This window comes from Mobula hypostoma, chromosome 6 (genome assembly GCF_963921235.1).
Source record: "Mobula hypostoma chromosome 6, sMobHyp1.1, whole genome shotgun sequence".
Lineage (NCBI taxonomy): Eukaryota > Metazoa > Chordata > Chondrichthyes > Myliobatiformes > Myliobatidae > Mobula > Mobula hypostoma.
In genome coordinates this window covers 28,309,565-28,330,286 of record NC_086102.1, presented here as the reverse complement: position 1 = coordinate 28,330,286, position 20,722 = coordinate 28,309,565, and the positions used below count along the sequence as shown (strand labels likewise).

At 38.2% G+C, this 20,722-nt stretch overlaps 1 protein-coding gene across 9 annotated transcripts in view; it reads right to left on the bottom strand.

Annotated features, from left to right (window-relative positions):
* synj1 (synaptojanin 1) overlaps window positions 1-20,722 on the bottom strand; it is a 120,140-nt gene that overhangs the window by 35,565 nt on the left and 63,853 nt on the right. For all 9 annotated transcript variants that reach the window (XM_063050469.1, XM_063050474.1, XM_063050475.1 and 6 more), the window contains 7 exons: window positions 15,489-15,647; window positions 13,185-13,341; window positions 12,673-12,790; window positions 10,397-10,612; window positions 7,215-7,293; window positions 5,316-5,478; window positions 4,221-4,436 (listed from right to left, as the gene is read on the bottom strand). In XM_063050469.1, the coding sequence (XP_062906539.1) occupies window positions 4,221-4,436; window positions 5,316-5,478; window positions 7,215-7,293; window positions 10,397-10,612; window positions 12,673-12,790; window positions 13,185-13,341; window positions 15,489-15,647 (1,108 nt within the window). The remainder of the gene's footprint in view (window positions 1-4,220; window positions 4,437-5,315; window positions 5,479-7,214; window positions 7,294-10,396; window positions 10,613-12,672; window positions 12,791-13,184; window positions 13,342-15,488; window positions 15,648-20,722) is intronic.

Sequence of the window (20,722 nt, the reverse complement as noted above, 5' to 3'; positions counted from 1 at the left end):
TTCTGGGGAAGATGTGACCTCTACTAAAGGGAAAGGTTACACCTGAACCTGAGGGGGACCAATATCACTGCAGGCAGGTTTGCTAGAGCTGTTGGGGAGGGTATAATTTGGCAGGGGGATGAGAACCAGACTGATAGGGCTGTTGGTTTACAAGCTAAGGCAGTGTGTAGTGAAACTGTCAGAAAGGACGGCAGATATTAGGACAAAATTGCAGTCAGTGGGATGAGTTGCAGTGTAAAAAGGGTACAAAAATCAAAGGGTGATGGATACAGCACTGAAGGTGTTAAAATTGAATGCACACAGTCTACAGAATAAGGTAGATAGATGATTAGAGATTGGCAGGTGTGTGTTGTGGGGCTCACTGAGTTGAAGCTACAAGAAGATTATAGTTGGGAGCTTAACATCTAGGAATATGCATTGCGTCCAAAGGACAGGCAGGTAGACAGAGGAGTGGCATGGCTTTGTTGATAAGAAAATTAAATCAAATCCTTAGAACAGGTGACATGGGATCGGAAGATGTAGAATCTTTGTGGGTAGAGGTAAGAAACTGCAAGGGTAAAAATACCCTAATGGGAGTTATATACAGGCCTCTGAACAGTACCCAGGATGTGGACTTCAAATTACAACAAGAGACAGAAATAGCATGTCAAAAGGGCAATGTTGTGATTGTCATGAGGAATTTCAATATGCAGGTTGATTGGGAAAATCAGATTGGTGCTGGATCCCAATAGAGAGAATTTGTACAAAGCCTACAAGGTGGCTTTTTAGAGCAGCTTGTGGCTGAGCCCATTAAGAGATCAGCTTTTCTAGAGTGGGTGTTGTACAATGAACCGGATTTGATTAAGCAGCTTAAGGTAAAGGAACCCTTAAGAGACAGTAATTATGATAGAATTCACCCTGTAATTTGAGAGGGACAAGCTGAAGTCAGATGTATCAGTATTACAGTGGAGTAAAGGGAACTACAGACACAACAGAGAGGAGATGACCAAAGTTGAATGGAAGGGAACACTTGGAGGGATACTGCCAAATCAGCATTGCTGGAGTTTCTGGGAGCAATTCAGAAGGTGCAGGATAGATGCCGTCCAAAGAGAAAGAAGTACTCCAAAGGGAAGATCATGGAAATGTGGCTGACAAGGGAAGTCAAAACCAGCATAAAAGCAAAACAGAGGCATATAATAGAGCAAAAGTTAGTGGGAAGTTAAGAGATTGGGGAACTTGTAAAAGCCAACAGTAGACAACTATAAAAGCCATAAGGGGTAAAAGATGAAATATCAAAGAGGGTACCCAAAATGTTTTTCCGATATTTAAAGAATAGAGAGATGAGTGTAGATACTGAACTGCTGGAAAATGACAGTGAGGAGAAAATAGTGGGGCACAAGGAAATGGCAGATAAACTGAAGTATTTTGTATCAGTCTTCCCTGTGCAAGACACTAGCAGTACAATGGAAATTAGAATGTGTAGGGGGCAGAAGTGAGTGCAGTTGCTGTCACTAGCAGGAATGTGCTTGGGAAACTGAAAGGTCCTAAGTTTGATGTCACCTGAACCAGAAGGACTACATCCCAGGCCTCTGAAAGGGAGATTGTGGAGGCATTAGTAATTATTCAGTAATCAACAGATTCAGGCATGGTTCTGGAGGACTGGAAAATTGCAAATGTCACTCCACTCTTCAAGAAGGGAAAGGAAATTATATGCCAGTTAGTCTGACCTTTGTGTTGGGCACGTGGCCAAGTGGTTAAGGCGTTTGTCTAGTTACCTCAAGGTTGCTAGTTCGAGCCTCAGCTGTGGCAGCGTGATTGTGCCCTTGAGCAAGGCACTTAATCACACATTGCTCTAGTTTGTGCGAGGAGTGGCGCCCCACATAGACTTCCAATATGCGCCTTGTAAGGCATGAAAATGCCCGACACAAGGCCCCTCATGGTCTGAGTCGACGTTCCCTCCCTTCCCCTGGCCTGACCTCAGTGGTTGGGAAGATGTTGGAATCAATTGTTACGGATGTGGTTTCAGGGTACCTGGAGGTGCATAATAAAATAGGCCAAAGTCAGCATGGTTTCCTTAAGGGAAAATCTTACCTGACAAATCTGTTGGAATTCTTTGAGGAAATAACAAGCAGGATAGACAAAGGAGAATCAGTGGATACTGTGTACCTGGATTTTCAGAAAGCCTTTGACAAGATGCTGCTTTTGTATTACAAGAAAGATACTATTATGGATAGAGCATTGGCTGACTGGCAGGAGGCAAAGAATGGGAATAAAGGGAGCATTTTCAAGTAGTGTTGAGGAAGCAGGGCGGCTGTAAAAGGACTTGGATAGATTAGGAGAAAGGGTAAAAAGTGGTAGATGGAATGGCGTCAAGAAGTGTAATGGTCATGTACTTTGGGAGAAGGAATAAAAACAATGACTATTTTCTAAATGGGGAGAAAGGTAAAAAATCCAAGGTGCAAAGGGACTTGGGAGTCCTCAGTCAAGATTCCCTAAAGGTTAATTTGCAGGTTGAGCTGGTGGTGAGGAAGGCAAATGCAGTGTTAGCATTTATTTCAAGAGGACTGGAATAATAAAAGCAAAGATGTAACGCTGAGGCATTAGAAGGCATTGGTCAGAACACACTTGGAGTGTTGTGAGTAGTTTTGGGCCCCTATTCTAAGTAAAGGTGTGCTGGCATTGGAGAGGGTTCAAAGGAGGTACACGAGAATGATTCTGGGAATGAAAGACTTATCGTATGAATCAGAATCAGGTTTAATATCATCGGCATATGTCATGATATTTGTTATCTTTGCAGTAGCACTCCAGTGCAATACATAATACCAGAAGACTGAATTACATTAAGTGTGTATATGTGTATGTATATATGTCTATGTAAAATAAGTAGTGCAAAAATAGAAATTAAAAAAGTAGTGATGTAGTGATCCTCTTTATAGTTACTGTTCTATGGATTTGCTAAGTCTGTCTGCAAGGAAAAGAATCTTACGGTTGTATGTGGTGACATGTATGTACTCTGATAATAAATTTTACTTTGAACATTTGAACAGCAGAGGGAAGAAGCTGTTCCTTAATCGTTGAGTGTGTGCCTTTTTCCTGAAGGTACCAATGCAAATAATGCATGACCTGGGTAACGGGTGTCCTTAATGATGGACTTCACCTTTATGAGGCATTGCTCCTTGAAGATATCCTTGATAGTACGCAGGCTAGTGCCCATGAAGGAGCTGACTAAGTTTACAACTCTCTGAAGCAATTGATGGCTCTGCACCTTTACTCATTGAAATTTAGAAGAATGAGGAAGGATCTCATTGAAACCTATAGAATGTTGAAAGGCCTAGATAGAGTGAATGTGAAGAGGATGTGTCCTATGGTGGAGGAGTATAGGACAAGAGGGCACAGCTTAAGAATAGAGGGATGTCCTTTTAGAATGTAGATAAAGAAAATTTCTTTAGCCATAGGGTGGCAAATCTGTGAAATTTGTTGGCACAGGCAGCTGTGGAGGCCAGGTCACTGGGTGTATTTAAGGCAGAGGTTGATAGGTTCTTGATTAGTCACGGTGTGAAAGGTTATGTGTGGGGTGAAGGCAGGAGAATGAGATTGAGAGCGAAATGGATCAGCCGTGATGAAATGGTGGAGCACATTCAATGAGCCAAATGGTTTAATTCTGCTCCTATGTCTTATGGACATTCTTCTCCCCCTCTCCTGTCGGGCAGAAGATACAACAGTCTGAAAGCAGATATCACAAGGCTCAAGGACAGTTCTATCCTCCTGTTATAAGATTACTAAATGGCCCCCTTTATGACAAGATCGACTTACTATCTACCTCATCAATGCCTTTCATCCCATTCTATTCCTGCAATGTACTTTCTCTGTAACTGACACTATTCTCGTTGTTTTTCCTTGACTTATATCAATACACTGAAGTGATTAAATTATCTGTATGGAGGGCATGCAAAACAAATGTTTTCACTGTACCTCAGTAAATGTGCCAGTAATAAACCAATTTACCAAATTTTTGTTTCATAATATTCATGCAGAGTATTGTTATCATTGTGCATTAACAGTGTGTCCTGAACAATGGTAACAACTGAAAGAATTGGTAAATCTATAACTAAATCGTAGCACTGTCATTGTCAATCAAAATGAAGGTCATTTCCTTGAAAGGTAATTACAAGGGGGAGGTTACTTTCCAGTCCCTCCGGTTCTCAATTTATAACATGTTGATATTCATGATAAACCTTTACCTTGATGTGACTGTTCATGTGGTAACGTGGAAGTCCTTGGAGTTGCTCGACTTGGTCTGCTAGGCAGTGATGGTGGAAGCACCTCTGGTATTGTGGGTGATGGACAGGGACTTGTCCTGGGAGTAGAACCAGGAGAAGTCCCTGAACCTGAACCAGAAAGAGGCTGCAAATGCTGAGGGATTTCATATACTTCAGCACTATAGTCGTCCACATCACCTAAATTAAAACAGTGCAAAAGACTTAATAGGCAATACAAAAAAATTGTAATAAGTGGATTTAAAAGTAACTAAACTTAACTGTTTTTAGCATTGTTTAATATGTGGCTCTACATATTGCTGTTCAAAAGCAAATTATTCTTTTGGTTTAAATTTATAGATTTGATTCCCAGATATTAATAAGTGATTTTTTTTAATGAAGCTGATCCAAAAACAATTACTAATAAGTTACAACTTGTAATATTAGCTACCTTCTGACTTTTAAAAAAAAATCAAAATATGATACACATATAAACAAAACAAAAGGATCTAGTGCCTTCCTGGTGTTAGTGAATAAATTCTTCTCGGGCTCCCAGCCAGGTACAGGTATCAATTTTAACCGGTGTTCAAATGACAAATTCTGCCATCTTCATGTGGTATTTAATACCCCGTCATATGTCCCTTTTGATTGGATGAGGACTAACCAATCAGGTTTCTGCTGTTCCACCTCAGTTACAATCTAATTCCAGTTCTTATTTAGAGCGAGACCTTCGTCTCTGTTAAAATTCTTTTCCTCTAGTTTTATTTCAATGGCTTCTTTCACCAGGCGGTCCAAAAAGGCATTGGTGCAACACATTAGTTTGTGCAGTCGAAGTCAATCCCACAGTCATTATGAATGCAATGGGAGCCCGAGAAGAGTTTAAACATATAAACAGTCAATATCTGATTGATACTTGCCTATGGATCATTAATTTATTTGTAGCCAACTGACTTAAGCATTTAATAAAGTTGACAGAAAGGGTTAACAAATTTACAAACATTACGAAAGGTCACTTTATAAATTGAATAATCTGATTTTAAAACAACTTAATACTAAGGCACCAGACTTTTTTCTACATACCTTCCATATCATAGTCAGCAGTAACAACTGTATCCTCTCCCAGCAGAGTAGAACTAGCAGAGACCGGTAAACCAAGGCCAATTCTTTCAAGATTAATTTCTTCCTCCAGTTTACTGCTCCAGTCTGGATTCTTCAGACAGATGGCAATTTTTCTGCCCAAAACCTGCATGGATACAATGATTTTTTTTCCCCCCATCATCTTTAATTTCAACTCATATTCTGCGATTCTGGTCAGATGGTTATTTCATCCAGCATTGTTCAGACAACAACTACTTATTCTAATAGCAAGATTTAGGAAAATACAAATTTAATTTTTATGACTGATAAAAATATTATTCCAAAATACAAGTATTCCGCTCTTTTCTTTTCAATGATTGATGGTTCGTCTGCTATGCTTCACCATTTGCTATGTATGCCTGTGTCTAATATTCTTTTTCTACATTTGTTTCTCTGATAGTCTCCCTGGTTCTATTACTCTCACTGCTTAACTCTTTGTTACTGCTCTTACAGGTTTCTATCTTTCCCAAAAACTAATGCCATTTTTACTTAAATATCCCACAGATTGAAAGGTAGCAAATGTAACACCACTATATAAGAATGGAGACAGAGGGAAAACAATAAACCACAGACCAGTTAGCCTGACATCAATGGAAATGAAATTGCTAGAATACACAGTGGGAGTGGAATCACAAACATGAAGAAATTTGCAGATGCCAGAAATCCAAAGCAACACACAAAATGCTGGAGGAACTCAGCAAGCCAGGCAACATCTATGGAAAACAGTAAACAGACGACCTTACGGGCCGAAACTTTTCATCAGGACTGGAAAGGGAGGGGAGAAAAATACACAGTGGATTCTGGTTAATTGGGACATCAGTTGAGCTTATTTCAGACAACTCTTAAAGAACAAAAACTAATTGAGAAAATAGCCGGGATTCTCTTCGTTTATATGGAACACTGGAGTGAAACTGGGACTGAAGACTGTTGCCGAATAGTTTCAAACTAGTATCAGTCGCAGGCACTTGATTGGCCATTAGACACTACACTGAATAGTTTTTAAATAGTTAGTTGCGTGTGTTTGTATTCAAAAATCAGTTGGTGAGAAATAAGCAATAAGACAACTCTGAACTGTTTTGCTCACTGCGGTTTCAAATATTCAGGCTTGGAGATGCCGGTAATGGCTGGGTGTGAAAATGAAATGATTTCACTACTTCAACAAGTTAGACATTACGAAGAATTTGAAGGTGTCAACAGTTTTACAATGAAAATGAAGATTTGGAGGATGCAATCATTGAAAGCATTGTATGAAGGTAGTCCATTATCTGCACTAAATGTCAGCGCATTTACAGCTGATGAAAAGAATATGACAGATGAATTCCTTCATTGATTATAATAAGGAAGTAATTCAGTTTTATAGTACCGTTGAGGTATTTATAGTATTCTAACTTGTTCTGTATTTTATTGTTACTCAGTTAAACAATAGTTTATCTTTTTTATACCTTTTAACCATTTCCATTAAACTTCAGCTAAATGGGCCAAAATGTACTGGTCACAATGTGTTCCAATTAACCAAAATCCACTGTATATCGAAGTTTGAAGAAGTGAAAACAATAGATGGAACATGACATCCATATAATGCAAGGTCATCCATTTTAGGAAGACTTTTTTTTCAAGTTCAGGGATATTTTGGTATTTTAGTACATGATTCATTGCCATTGTGCATAGAATACCAAACTCTGCCTGCTGTACAATCAAAATTGCTAAATTAACTTTTCTATTCCTACGGCATTTTGTCTAAAATAACTAATAGTGAAGCAGAAAGAAGGAGTTTTTTTTCAATATTTAGACCAGAGCAGGAGAAAGTACAGCAACAGCTTCCTTATTAGGACATTTGCTTACCTCAGTACCACTTAACTTTTGTACTGCAAGAGCAGAACTGCCTTCTAAGAACGTCACCCACATTTTGTCTTCTACAAACCTAAGGGAAAAAAAGTGCTTCTGTAATCACATTTAATATATACATTATTCAAATAGGGAAGGCTAAATTCTGGAGACATTAGTTGCAACAATGATTAGCTGCAATTAGCTGTAATGATACAATACAATCATATTGTATTTAAGACAATTGAGCCAATAATTTTCAAGTTCATTTGCAGTTGCAATAATCACACTCTAATGCTGACACAAATTATATCCAAAAATCTTATTTGAATATCCTGGTTTGAATATTATTCCCTGCACTGTTCTTCAAAATGCTATCAGAAGGTACACTTTATGCAATATTTGCATAGATCCTGAATGTGTAATGTTGATTAAGCAAAATTATCGAACACCTTTTTGCAGAGCATGAATTAAAGAATATTTTCAGACATTGGTTTTATTGTAACCAAGCTCTGGATTTGAATATAACAGCATTGTTCAATAAAGCCAAAAACACAAGAATAAATTGTGTTTTGTTTTAGTTATGTTATAGTACAGAAAAATTGCATCAAAATTTAAGTAAATGCTTGTATTTTTCTTCTACTTAAGCTACTTTGCTTGATTTAGCTCCCTGGTTCTTTTCCTATCCTTAAACTTCTAGATTCTAACAATATTTATATGAAACCTTTACTAAAAACTACCTATCACACTTTCTGCACAGATTTTATTCTGATTGCAATGGGATTACCACTCCTAATTGCCAACCATGTTTCTGTACACTTCTTATCAGTACAACATTGGATCCAGCAGTGATACCATCTTCAATTAACAGAACAGTCAACAAAGGCAAGAACAAAAACAATTAATATATGGGGGAGAACCTGGAAGCATACATTTTCAATCAGCAGATTTTGGTGAAAAGAGAGAAATTAAGTACAATAGTAGAATAAGATTTAAATCTTGTGCCACAGGGATATATCTCCTTGCTTCCAGTGTATCTAGCATATCAGAATTTTGTTTCATTTACTCCCCTCTTATTCTTCCAACTTCTACAGAATGCAGATCAAGACTGCCTTCTCTTCACAAGGTGATTCCACCATTCCAGGAATCAGTTCAACCCTCACTGCACTCCCTTAAATGGCAATTATATCCATTATTTAAAAGAGGAAACCAAACTGCACATGATACTTTAAGCATGACCTCACCAATGCCCTGTATAGTAGCAATTTGTCCTTGCTTCTCTCCTTCAATCCTCCTGCTACAAAGGCCAAAACATAGTTTGCGGCATCTGTGTCTTCACTACTGTATAAGAATGCACATATCTCTTTGTAGATAAACAAGAGATTCTGCAGATGCTTGAAAATCCAGTTATTCTTTGTTGACAAGCACTCCCCCAAAATAATGTCATTTGAATAATATACCTCCATTCTGTTTTCTTACGAAAGTGGATACTTTCACACTTTTACCAAATTTTTGCCTTGTCACTTAAACTAAGTCACCCAGAAACCTCATTTGTATTTTCCTAAAAATCCCCACTTAGGTTAGTGTCACTGGTCTACACAGCTTACAAACTAAAAAGTGCCTAATAATATTTAAAAAGAACTTGGTCAGGTACACGGATAGGAAAAATTTGGAGGTATATAAGCCAATCATAGGCTAGTTCAGGAAGTCATCTTGGTCAGCATAGAAAAGTTGGACTTGAAGTGCCTGTTCAGATTGTTTGGCCAAATAACTTCATCAAGACATTCTGAACTCTGAACACTGTTGGACTGGTACTTCATATTCTGTAACCAAGTTCCCTTGCCTCCAGCAGTATGAAATAGAGATATATGACTCTACTTCTAATTTGGAACTATGTGTCTTTGAAGCCATAAAACATTACAAACTATTCAGCACAGAGAAAATCAAAATCAGGTTTAATTATCACTGGCATATGTCGTGAAATTTGTTAACTTAGCGGCAGCAGTATAATGCAATACATAATAATATTAAAAACAAGTAAATCAATCATAGTAAGTATATATGAACGTTAAATAGTTAAATTAGAAATAGTACAAAAACAGAAATAATACAAGTGAGGTAGTGTCATGGGTTCAACATCCATTTAGGAATCGTATGGCAGAGGGGAAGAAACTGTTCCTGAATTGCTGAGTGTGCGCCTTCAGGCTTCTGTACACCGCTTCCAAAAAGATCGCTGAAATCTCCCACAGCAGATAAAATGGATGGCACTTAATTACGAGATATTCCAGGTCTGGTGAGCAGAATTGGAATGTCACCAACACATTAGTACACCACGAGGAGTTGATCATGAGGCACACACCTCCACGTCTGCTTCTGAGAGACTTGGCAGTCTTATCCTGATGGTGTATAGTGAATCCGAATTGCTGCATCAAGTACGGAAGAGGTTAACCAAGATTCCGTAAAACAAAGGACATACGCGGTCCTAAAATCCCTCCGAAACAGCACCCTAACTCTGAGATCATCAATTTTATTTACCAGAGATTGTATATTTGCCAGCAAGATAGTCCGTATTGGTAGTCGAAAGCCTAGTTATTTTTTATATAAATGCACTTGTAGCCCCGAGAGGCAGCCACATTTCCGACCAGGGGTCCACACAGCGAGTATATAGTATGGTCAGTCAATTTTAAGCAGTGATAAGATTGTTCAATCGCATTAAAACATCTTTCTTAACTGTACAGACCTTGGATGCAGTTGTGATTATCAGCTGTAGCAGGCTGAAACGTGAGTATTTAATCGTATTCATTGAGATACACTACCTTGCGCTCACCCTTTTGAAGGCACGCCATACGACATCTTTCAGAAGGAATTAAGTTTATGCCTAGCACAATACTTTGACAGCTTGGGTGTCCAGGGTTCAAGGTTCAATTCTGGCTCCATCTGTAAGGAGTCCCCGTACATCCTTCCTGTGTAATGCATGAGTTTTCCCCAGGTGCTCCAGCTTCCTCTCACAATCTGAAGACCTACCAGCTGGTTAAGTGGTCATTGTACTGTGATTAGGTTAGAGTTCATTGGGATTATGAGGTTGCTGGGGCAGTGTGGCTCAAAGGGCCAGAAGGGCCTACTCCACATTGTATTGCTAAATAAAATAAAAATAAATAAGTAGGTAGAGAAACAAACTGGCACAAGACATAGTTGGTTACCTTATCAAAATAACATCACCATATGCAGCAAACTGTTGAAGCAAATGGTCTATCAAATTATCATCAAAGTAATTCTGGTCCGAGGAGGAGCTGGTCAGTGACATTACCACTGTGCCATCCGGTGGTCCTTGCAGAGCAATAACATCCTTGTAAACTCTCTGTCGAGCATCAGGATCAATGTCAAATATGTCTATATCAATGATGGCAACCACCGGCCTAAGTAAAATAAAAATAATATATATAATTTGTAAAGTATTGACAAAGGAAATCCAACGTGGGATAACTACAATGAAGCGTGCTCTTATTGATCACCTCTCCCCAAATCCATGCAAAACTACACAGATACATGTTGCATTCAGAGATTTTCTTCATTGAGAGGTTCTGAAGACCACAGATTGGCTGGATTGGCATGTACTTCACATACTGTAACCAAGTTCCTTTGCCTCCAGCAGTATGAAATAAAATTTTAAAATTCACAAGCATTTTGTCCAATTAAAAATATAGTTAAACGGTGTATACAACCCCTATATATCACAATATAATCTGCAAACCTAAAACTTTTCACTAAGGTAAAAAAAAAAGTTCTATCAGCTGAAGATAAAAGGAAATAACTCTTTAGAATTTCTTTCCTGATACTAAATTAGTGAGAGCCACAAAATTAAAGCAGCTTTCATGCTCTGTTATATGACTGATCACAAAGATTTTCATATGGAGCTGAGTTTACGGACAGATCAGCCATGATCTTATCGAATGGTGGGGCAGGCTCGATGGGCCAGAAAGAAACATAGAAACATAGAAAATAGGTGCAGGAGTAGGCCATTCGGCCCTTCGAGCCTGCACCGCCATTCAGTACGATCATAGCTGATCATCCAACTCAGAACTCTGTACCTGCCTTCTCTCCATACCCCCTGATCCCCTTAGCCACAAGGGCCATATCTAACTCCTTCTTAAATATAGCCAATGAACTGGCCTCAACTGCTTCCTGTGGCAGAAAATTCCACAGATTCACCACTCTCTGTGTGAAGAAGTTTCTCCTCATCTCGGTCCTAAAAGGCTTCCCCTTTATCCTCAAACTGTGACCCCTCGTTCTGGACTTCCCCAACATCAGGAACAATCTTCCTGCATCTAGCCTGTCCAATCCCTTTGGAACTTTATACGTTCAATCAGATTCCCCCCTCAATCTTCTAAATTCCAGAGAGTACAAGCCTAGTCGATCCAGTCTTTCATCATATGAAAGTCCTGCCATCCCAGGAATCAATCTGGTGAACCTTCTTTGTACTCCCTCTATGGCAAGAATGTCTTTCCTCAGATTAGGGGACCAAAATTGCACACAATACTCCAGGTGTGGTCTCACCAAGGCCTTGTACAACTACAGTAGTACCTCCCTGCTCCTGTACTCGAATCCTCTCGCTATAAATGCCAGCATACCATTCGCCTTTTTCACCGCCTGCTGTACCTGCATGCCCACTTTCAATGACTGGTGTATAATAACACCCAGGTCTCATTGCACCTCCCCTTTTCCTAATTGGCCACCATTCAGATAATAATCTGTTTTCCTGTTTTTGCCACCAAAGTGGATAACCTCACATTTATCCACATTAAATTGCATCTGCCATGAATTTGCCAACTCACCTAACCTATCCAAGTCACCCTGCATCCTCTTAGCGTCCTCCTCACAGCTAACACTGCCACCCAGCTTCGTGTCATCCACAAACTTGGAGATGCTGCATTTAATTCCCTCGTCTAAGTCATGGCCTACTCCTGCTCCTATTCTTGTGCTCTTATTATTGGACCAAGAGCACTGGTAGAATGTAGTGCAGTAAATCCTCAGTGTTTCTTTATGTCAGTGACCCATATTAAATGTCCATTTAAAAAATATAATCAGTTCTTAATTTACAAATAGAATGTGTTCATAATAAGTAGTTTGTTAAGCAAAATTTTGGAAATCAAAGATTGGATGAAATCCATTACTTTGGTACAGTCTACTCCAATGCTCTGAGAGTAGTATGCTTTTCCTTAAAGTGAAAAATAGCTTTGTCAGTTGAATACCTGTATCCCAAGGAGTCAATTTTGTTACGTTGAAAATTCATAAGAACATTCATAAATTCCTTAATCATCATCCATAATTTACAAATAACCATCGGTCAGGCACCCATTTAAAAATTAGTGTTATTTACAGCTTGTTAAAACTGGAGATCCTTACTCATTTCACTTGTGACATTTTTTTTTTAAAGATCAACTTTCAAGTTGCTTCAGCACTAAAATGGTTGGTGTACCTATGATCCGATGTTTTTAATTCTGCTCGTCCATAATAAACTAATGTTCCAGGACTCCATGAATTAGTTAGTTTAGATTCATCCTTAATACTTGAATTCAGCAAATCCAGGTCTTCAGCTATAAAGAAGCAGAAATACTTTATATGGTTTCAAGTTCCTCACTACAAACACCTGCATAAAAATAAAGTCAGTGATGGTGGAATTCAGTAGATAGCTTTTCGAATTTGAACCGGAGGTTTACCTCAAAACACGAGATAAATTTAGTTGTTCAACCTATGATTTAACCAGACAGAATAATTCCGTATTCCCGCTGGGTACTTTTGCTCATATGAAGCACTGGCCAGGGAACTGGGGTTATATTGGAGCATCATAAAATACATTATGGAAAAACTGCAAAAAGCATAATTTTGGAATGGGAGGATTCAAGTATAAAGAATATTCTGTAATTTTCCCGATGATGCACAGGAATGAAGAAAGTAGTAAATGTCTTGCAAGAAAACTAGTTATCATACCTGATTTGTCAACAGGCCACTTCCGTCTTTTCCAAAGAACTCGATCTGTCCAAGCTGGAGTCCGACATTTTTCACTTGTATCATAATCATCAGAGAATAGGTCATATTTGTAAGTTGGAGCAAAACTTATTCTACCTTCCAGAAAATCTCGGAAAATCTACAAAAGAGAAAAAACAAAGGTTATTTAACTGTGAAACCAGACAGACCAAAAACTGATGAAGCATTCACTTTCCACTGCAGAATTATAAGACAGATTGCCGAAAATTTAAGTTGAAAACTATAAATATAACTACGAAAGTATTATAAATCTCCAGTGAACCCAGAGAGTTTAAAGTGAGCGTGGAAACCCTCCTAAAAACCCTAAAATACATGGTTTTGTCAACAGGAGTAACAATTGGGATTTCCAAACAAGTGTTTTTTTTAAATCTTACTGTATGAACAATGTTAATGTAAACAAGAATAGATCCTTTATGGCAGAAACAAGATAACTTACACTCTGGTTCTGACTTCTGAAGAGAATACAGATAGCTTACCAGGAATATTAGGAAGGCGGGAGGCAAGTGAAAAGAAGTAGTAAAAGTAAAGTACTTGAGAGGTAAGTTGTACTGAAGGCTGTAAATGGAAAGGAAGGCTAATCCCCAGGGCCTGATATGCTAGAGCATCAGAAGGTAGAGTAGTGGGTGCATTTGTTGTCAGCTTCTAACGTTCCTTAGCATAAATGGCAAATGCAACTATTTAAAAAAAAGATGGAGAAAACAGGGAATTAAGGATCTGAAGAGAATACAGAGAATCCTTAGTTGGGAAACTGTTCCAGTCTATTATAAAGGACATGATAAAAGAACACTTAGAAAATCTCAACAATAGTAGACAATTCAACATGAATTTAGAGAAGTGTAATTGCTATTGAAATCAACTGTATTTTGTTTTATTGAGGATATAAGAGGAGAACTAGCACACATAATAGATCTGTATTCCCTTGTACAGCAGTCATTCAAGTAAACACGTAGGTGCTGCAAGGAGTTAAAAAAGCAAATAGGATGTTGCCTTTAATTGAAAGAGGTCTTGAAGTTTGGGTGTTGACAAAACCACATATTTTATGTAATTTATCTAAGAAGAGATATATCTGCAATAGACATAACTCAGCTCAGTTTCTGAGAAGGTAGGTCCGCTGCTTGAAGATAGATTGGGTAGTTTAGGCTTATGTTCACTACAGTTTAGAAGAATGAGAGGGATTTTAATTACAATGCAAACATCAGACCAGATTGGACAAATTTGATGCAGAAAGAGTGTTTTCCTTGGCAGGGAATCTTGAATGAAAAGTGGAAGTCCCAGGATACAGGACTGAAATGAAGAAAGATTGGATGAAACTATGGAATTTGTCACTATAGAAAGCTGTGAAGGCCAAATTGTTGAATATATACAAGATATGTAGACAGATTTCTAGACAGACAAAGCATTAAGGGATTTGAGAAGTAAAACGGAATCGGGCTTTGAGATATACAGTCAGTCAGCCATGAATGAATTATATGGCAGAGCAGGCTTGAGAGGCCAAAAAGGGCCATCCTGCCTTTATTTTTCTATGTTTCTCTGAATGTGACATTGTAGGCCAACTATGGGTTTTTGGTGACTAAATGGGGATCAGTAATAGAGTATCAATGCAGGTTTGCTTTGTCAAGTGTGCAGAGGCTTGCTTGATGAAGAATAGAAAACAAAGTTTGTTTATTAAAAAAGTTTCGATTTTCTATTAATGGTCAACACAGAAAAACGTGAAAATTGCTTAAATTTCTCCTGGAGGTTCAATGGACCAACTGGGAACTTACAATATTCCATAAGAGTAAGAACTTAAGATGAGTTGAAACAAAAGTGGCAGTATTACGTTCCATAACTTCCGAGATAAAACTTACACATTTTATCCATCGCTAATATTTGGCATATATTTGAAACTAACATAATCTTGAAACGATTTGTAAATTATTTTTATATTCTGCAACAATTTGTCAACTTCAGTGTTAAGACTTTTTAATGTCTTTAAGCCAGCTGGAAGTCTTTCACCACACAACAGCAATTTACGCAAGCCAAAATAAAATATTTTTCAATTTAAGCTACCTATATGGCTTTCATGATACATTAACTATCCTGATGGCAAGCTTATTTCTTGGCAATCCATGTGAAATTACAAAATAGATCAAAAACTACTATTTCTAACTGCACTTCTCTATACTGCAATTACACCTTGTCCATGATAAGCAAGCTATGCAGTATTGATAAATTTTTAAACACAATTTTAAGAAACTTCAATCTTACATGTCCAGCATTCTTCTGATTAATAAGTTGATCCCCTGACAGAAGGCAGTCCCAATTCTGTTGTCTTATCAGCTCTTTTACTTCTTCATTTGGAAGATCAATGCGGTAATTGAAATCTCCACACCAAAATATATAATCATGAGAAAACAATAATCTGCCCTAGAGAAAGTGAAGAGAAGATAATTTTGAATTATATTGAAAATTAACCACAAAAGAACATTTTTTTCTAGTCTCCAAGGGTAGTTAAACATTATCTTCATTGGCAATTTTTGCTAACTGGATTTTGGATTTACTTCATTGACTTCAGCAAATTTCACCAAAATTCTGTACCCTCTTGCCACATTCCACAATCCATCTCACCCTCGAGGTTTCCGCCATCAAGATTTCAATTCAGTTCAGTCTACATGGCATCATGAAAAACAGCATACAGAATGCATAAGCATCATTTGGCCCAAGACCCAAGTTACAGTGCTCAAGGCAGCCAGCCTCCAAACTAGACTGTTCCTGTACACACTCAAGCACAACAACAATAGAGTGTTAAATTGGACAGCTATTCTTGTTCACATAAAGCAGGATGTCCAAATTAGCTATATTAAAATAATAGAAGATGTCATTGATGTTTTCAAGCAGCCAGTAGCGACTAAGTTCTAAATTCCAGAGGTGAAGCAAAAGTGACTGCTGCTGATATGTCCTCCAGCAATCCTAGGAAAATTGATGTCGGGAGAGGAATCATTAGCCCCATAAGTCAAGTCGAGTCAAGTCAAGTCAAGTCACTTTTTATTGTCATTTTGACTATAACTGCTGGTACAGTACACAGTAAAAACGAGACAACGTTTTTCAGGACCATGGTACTAAATGAAACAGTACAAAAACTATACTGAACTACGTAGAACAACACAAAAACAACATTAGACTACAGAACATTATACACTATACACTAGACTATACTAGAACATTACTCATACCAAGTTATTTCTTCACCTTCTGTTTTAAAAAAAGTGAGAATTGGAAATGCCAGTAATTGCAGAATTTCCAATTCAGTTAGCTACTACTTAGGAAATCACATAGCCCTTAGCTGCATGCAGTAATACTTCAGAAATAATACTCAGTTTTGACTGCTAAGTGGAAAGTAACACTTAAACCAAATTGATACCAGGCAATGACCATAATCAAGTGAAAGTAACCACCTCCTGTCACATTCTTGGCATTGCCTATGGTACAGCTCCACTATTAACACTCTGAGAGTTTAGAATTGATCAGAAATGCGATTGCATGTATTGCAGCCACAATAATAGATCAGAATTTAGGTGTTTAGAGCCGAAGGAATATCTCAAATATCCTGATCCCAAAGCTCAGCATCTACAAGGCAGTCCAAAACCATTAAACAAAGTTAGCATCAGAACAAGTTGTCGCCCTAACATATCAGTGCACCAAAACTGCAGTGCTGAAGAATCAAGTGGATGTCCTGCAGTAATTCAAAATGCCACATTTATTGTTAGAAGGACCAAGGCAAGGGGGACACAGGTATACCATCACTAAAATTTCCCATCATAAGCCATCCAACTATATAAAAGAAAATGGTAGAAAGAATCAGCAAGTCAGGCAGCACCTTAGGAAGAAGAAACAAAGTTAACATTTCAGATCAAAGATGCTACATCAGAACTACTGGTGGAGAAAGAAAACAAGTTAGGTTTAAGTTGCAGAGAGATAGCAATATGTGTGTATATACATGTTTGTTTGTGTTGGATGGAGAGGGTCTTTGACTTGAAACATCAACTCTGTCTCTTTCCACTCTAACTCATGAGTGCTTCCTGTTTCAGTTCCAGATTTCTAGCATCTGCAGTTTTTCAATTTGAAAAAAATTACTTTTCTTGAGTAAAATCCTGGAACAAATTAACAATTATGAGAATATAATTACCACACTGTGGCACAAGTTCAAGGCAGCCAATAATGACCATTTCAGAAGCACATAAGAATGAGATCTACTGCATGTGCATGTCTCCCGATACACATTACCATACATCCCCTTCTCAAAAAATAATGGTTTTATTTTTAAGAATTATTAAGGATGTGCCCTTCACTGACTATGTCAGCATATATAGTGCCTATAAAAATATTCACCCCCCCCCAGGAAGTTTTCATATTTTATTGTTTTATAAAATTGAATCACAGTAGATTTAATTTGGCTTTTTGACACTGATCAACAAAAATACTCTTTTGTGTAAACATCTCTACAAAGTGATCTAAATTAATTACAAATATAAAACACAAAATAATTGATTGCATAAGTATTCACCATCCAAATCATCACTGGTGCAGTCAAGTGGTTTTAGAAGTCACATAATTAGTTAAATGGAGATTTGTTTTTGGAGACCTGTGTGCAGTCAAGCTGTTTCAACTGACTGTATTAAAAATACACTTATATCTGGAAGGTCCAACTGCTGGTAGGTCAGTATCCTGGTAAAAACTACACCATGAAAACAAAAGAACACTCCAAGCAACTACGTGAAAAGGTTATTGAAAAGCACAATTCAGGAAAAGGATACAAGAAAATTACCAAGTCACTGAATATCCCTTCGAGTACAGTTAAGTCAATCATCAAGAAATGGAAAGAATATGGCACAGCTGTAAATCTGCCTAGAGCTGGCTGTCCTCAAAAACTGAATGACCATGCAAGAAGGAGACTAGTGAGGGAGGCCATCAAGAGATCTATGACAACTTGGAAGGAGTTACAACTTCAGTGGCTGAGATGGGAGAGACAATACATACACCATCTATTGCCCGGGTGCTTCCCCAGTCACAGCTTTATGGGAGAGTGACGAAGAGAAAGCCACTGTTAAAAAAATCCCCTATATGAAATCTCGGTTAGAGTTTGTCAGAAAGCACATCAGAGACTCTGAGGTCAGATGGAAGGTTCTATGGTCTGATGAAACCAAAATTAAGCTTTTTGGCCATCAGACTAAATGCTATGTTTGGCGTAAGCCAAAGATTGCACATCAGAAACATACCATCCCTACCATGAAGCATGGTGGTGGCTGCATCATGCTGTGGGAATGCTTCACTGCAGCAAGGCCTGGAACACTTGTGAAGGTAGAGGGCAAAATGAATGCAGCAAAATACAGGGAAATCCTGGAGGAAAACCTGATGCAATCTGCAAGAGAACTGTGACTTGGGGAGAAGATTTGTTTTCCAGCAAGACAATGACAAGCATAAAGCCAAAGCTACACAGGAGTGACTCAAAAACAACGAAGTTAATGTCCTGGAATGGCCAAGTCAGAGTGTAGATCTCAATCCAATTGAGAATTTGTGGCTGGACTTGAAAGGGGCTGTTCACTCAAGATCCTCATGTTTGAGCAGTTTTGCAAAGAATGGGGAAAAATTGCTACGTCCAGATGTGCAAAGCTGATAGAGACCCATTCACGCAGACAGACTCAAGGCTGTAATTGCTCCCAAACGACAATCGATTAAATACTGACTTGAAGAAGGTGAATACTTAGGCAATCAATTATTTTGTATTTTATATTTGTAATTAATTTGTAATATCTGTAATCACTTTGTAGAAATCTGTTTTTCACTTTGACACGAAATAGTCTTTTTCTGTTGATCAGTGTCAAAAAGAGCCAAGTTAAATCCGCTGTGATTCAATGTTGTAAAGCATGAAAACTTCTGGGGGTGGGGGGGGGGGTGGTAAATGCTTTTTATAGGCACTGTATTTTCCAACATGGACTGCCTAAGGAAAGTCAATTTTATAAATTGCAATAGTCCTTTGGACTGGCTTTGAAGAAAATAAAAGTCCCAGTTCAAGCATTGATTAAAAATTCTCCCATATTTTAAATAGGATGTAAATGAGATTATACATGTTTTAATATAGTTAGTATTTATCCCTCGGTAGGCAGAATAAAGATCGTGTAATCTTAAAACACAATTGCTTATGGAAACATGCTATGTAAAACTGGCTACCATGTTTTGAAAGCTCATGCGTACAAAGTTGCAAAGAATAGTGGGAGACTGGAGGATTGGGAAAACTTTAAAAAGCAACAGAGAACAAATAAATAAGAAATAAGGAAAGGGAAAATAGACTATGAAAGTAAATTAGCACAAAATATAAAAACAGATAGCAAAAGTTCTTATAAATATATAAAGTGGAAGAGCGTGGCTAAAGTCAACATAGGTTCCCTGGAAGAAGAGAAGTGGAAATTGATATTGGGTGATAAGGAAATGGCTGAGGCATTGAACGACTATTTTGTGTCGGTCTTCACAGTGCAGGACACGTCTAATATGCCAAAGAAGGATGTTATGGACGAAATGGGGGGTGAGGACCTCGATAAAATCACTGTCACTAAAGAGATAATGATGAGAAAACTAGAGGGCCTGAAGGTAGATAAGTTCCCTGGTCCTAATGGGATGCATCCCAGGGTGCTGAAGGAATTGGCGGAGGTTAGAGTAGATGTGTTGGTAATCATTTATTAAAACTCTACAGACTCTGGGCAGGTCCCGGTGGATTGGAAGACAGCAAATGTCATGCCACTTTTTTAAAAAGGATGTAACAAAAGATGGGTAACTATAGGCCAGTTAGTTTAACATCTGTAGTCGGGAAAATGCTTGAAGCTGTCAGAAGCTTGAAGAAATAGCGAGACATTTAGAAAGGAGTGGTTCCATTAGACAGACGCAGCATGGATTCAGAAAGGGCAAGTCCTGTTTGACAAACTTACTGGAGTTCTTTGAGGACATAATGAGTGCAGTGGACAGGGGGGAACAGGTGGATGTCACATACTTGGATTTCCAAAGGTGTTCGATAAGGTGCCGCACAAGAAACATAAATAAGATATGGATGCATGGAATTGGAGGAAGTGTATTGGCATGGATAGTGGATTGGTTAACCAATAGAAGGCAGAGAGTTGGTATAAGTGAGTATTTGTCCAGTTGACAGTCGGCGGTGAGTGAGGTGCCACAGGGGTCGGTGCTGGGCCTGCAGCTGTTTACCATTTACACTGATGAATTTGGAAGAGGGGACTGAGGGTAGCGTAGCAAAATTTGCTGATGACACTAAACTGAGTGGAAAAGCAAATTGTACAGAGAATGTGGAGAGTCTGCAGAGGGATATAGATAGGTTAAGTGAGTGGGCCAAGGTCTGGCAGATGGAATACAATGTTGGTAAGTATGAGATCATCCATTTTGGAAGGAGTAATAAAAGAGCAGATTATTATTTAAATAGTGAAAGATTGCAGCATGCT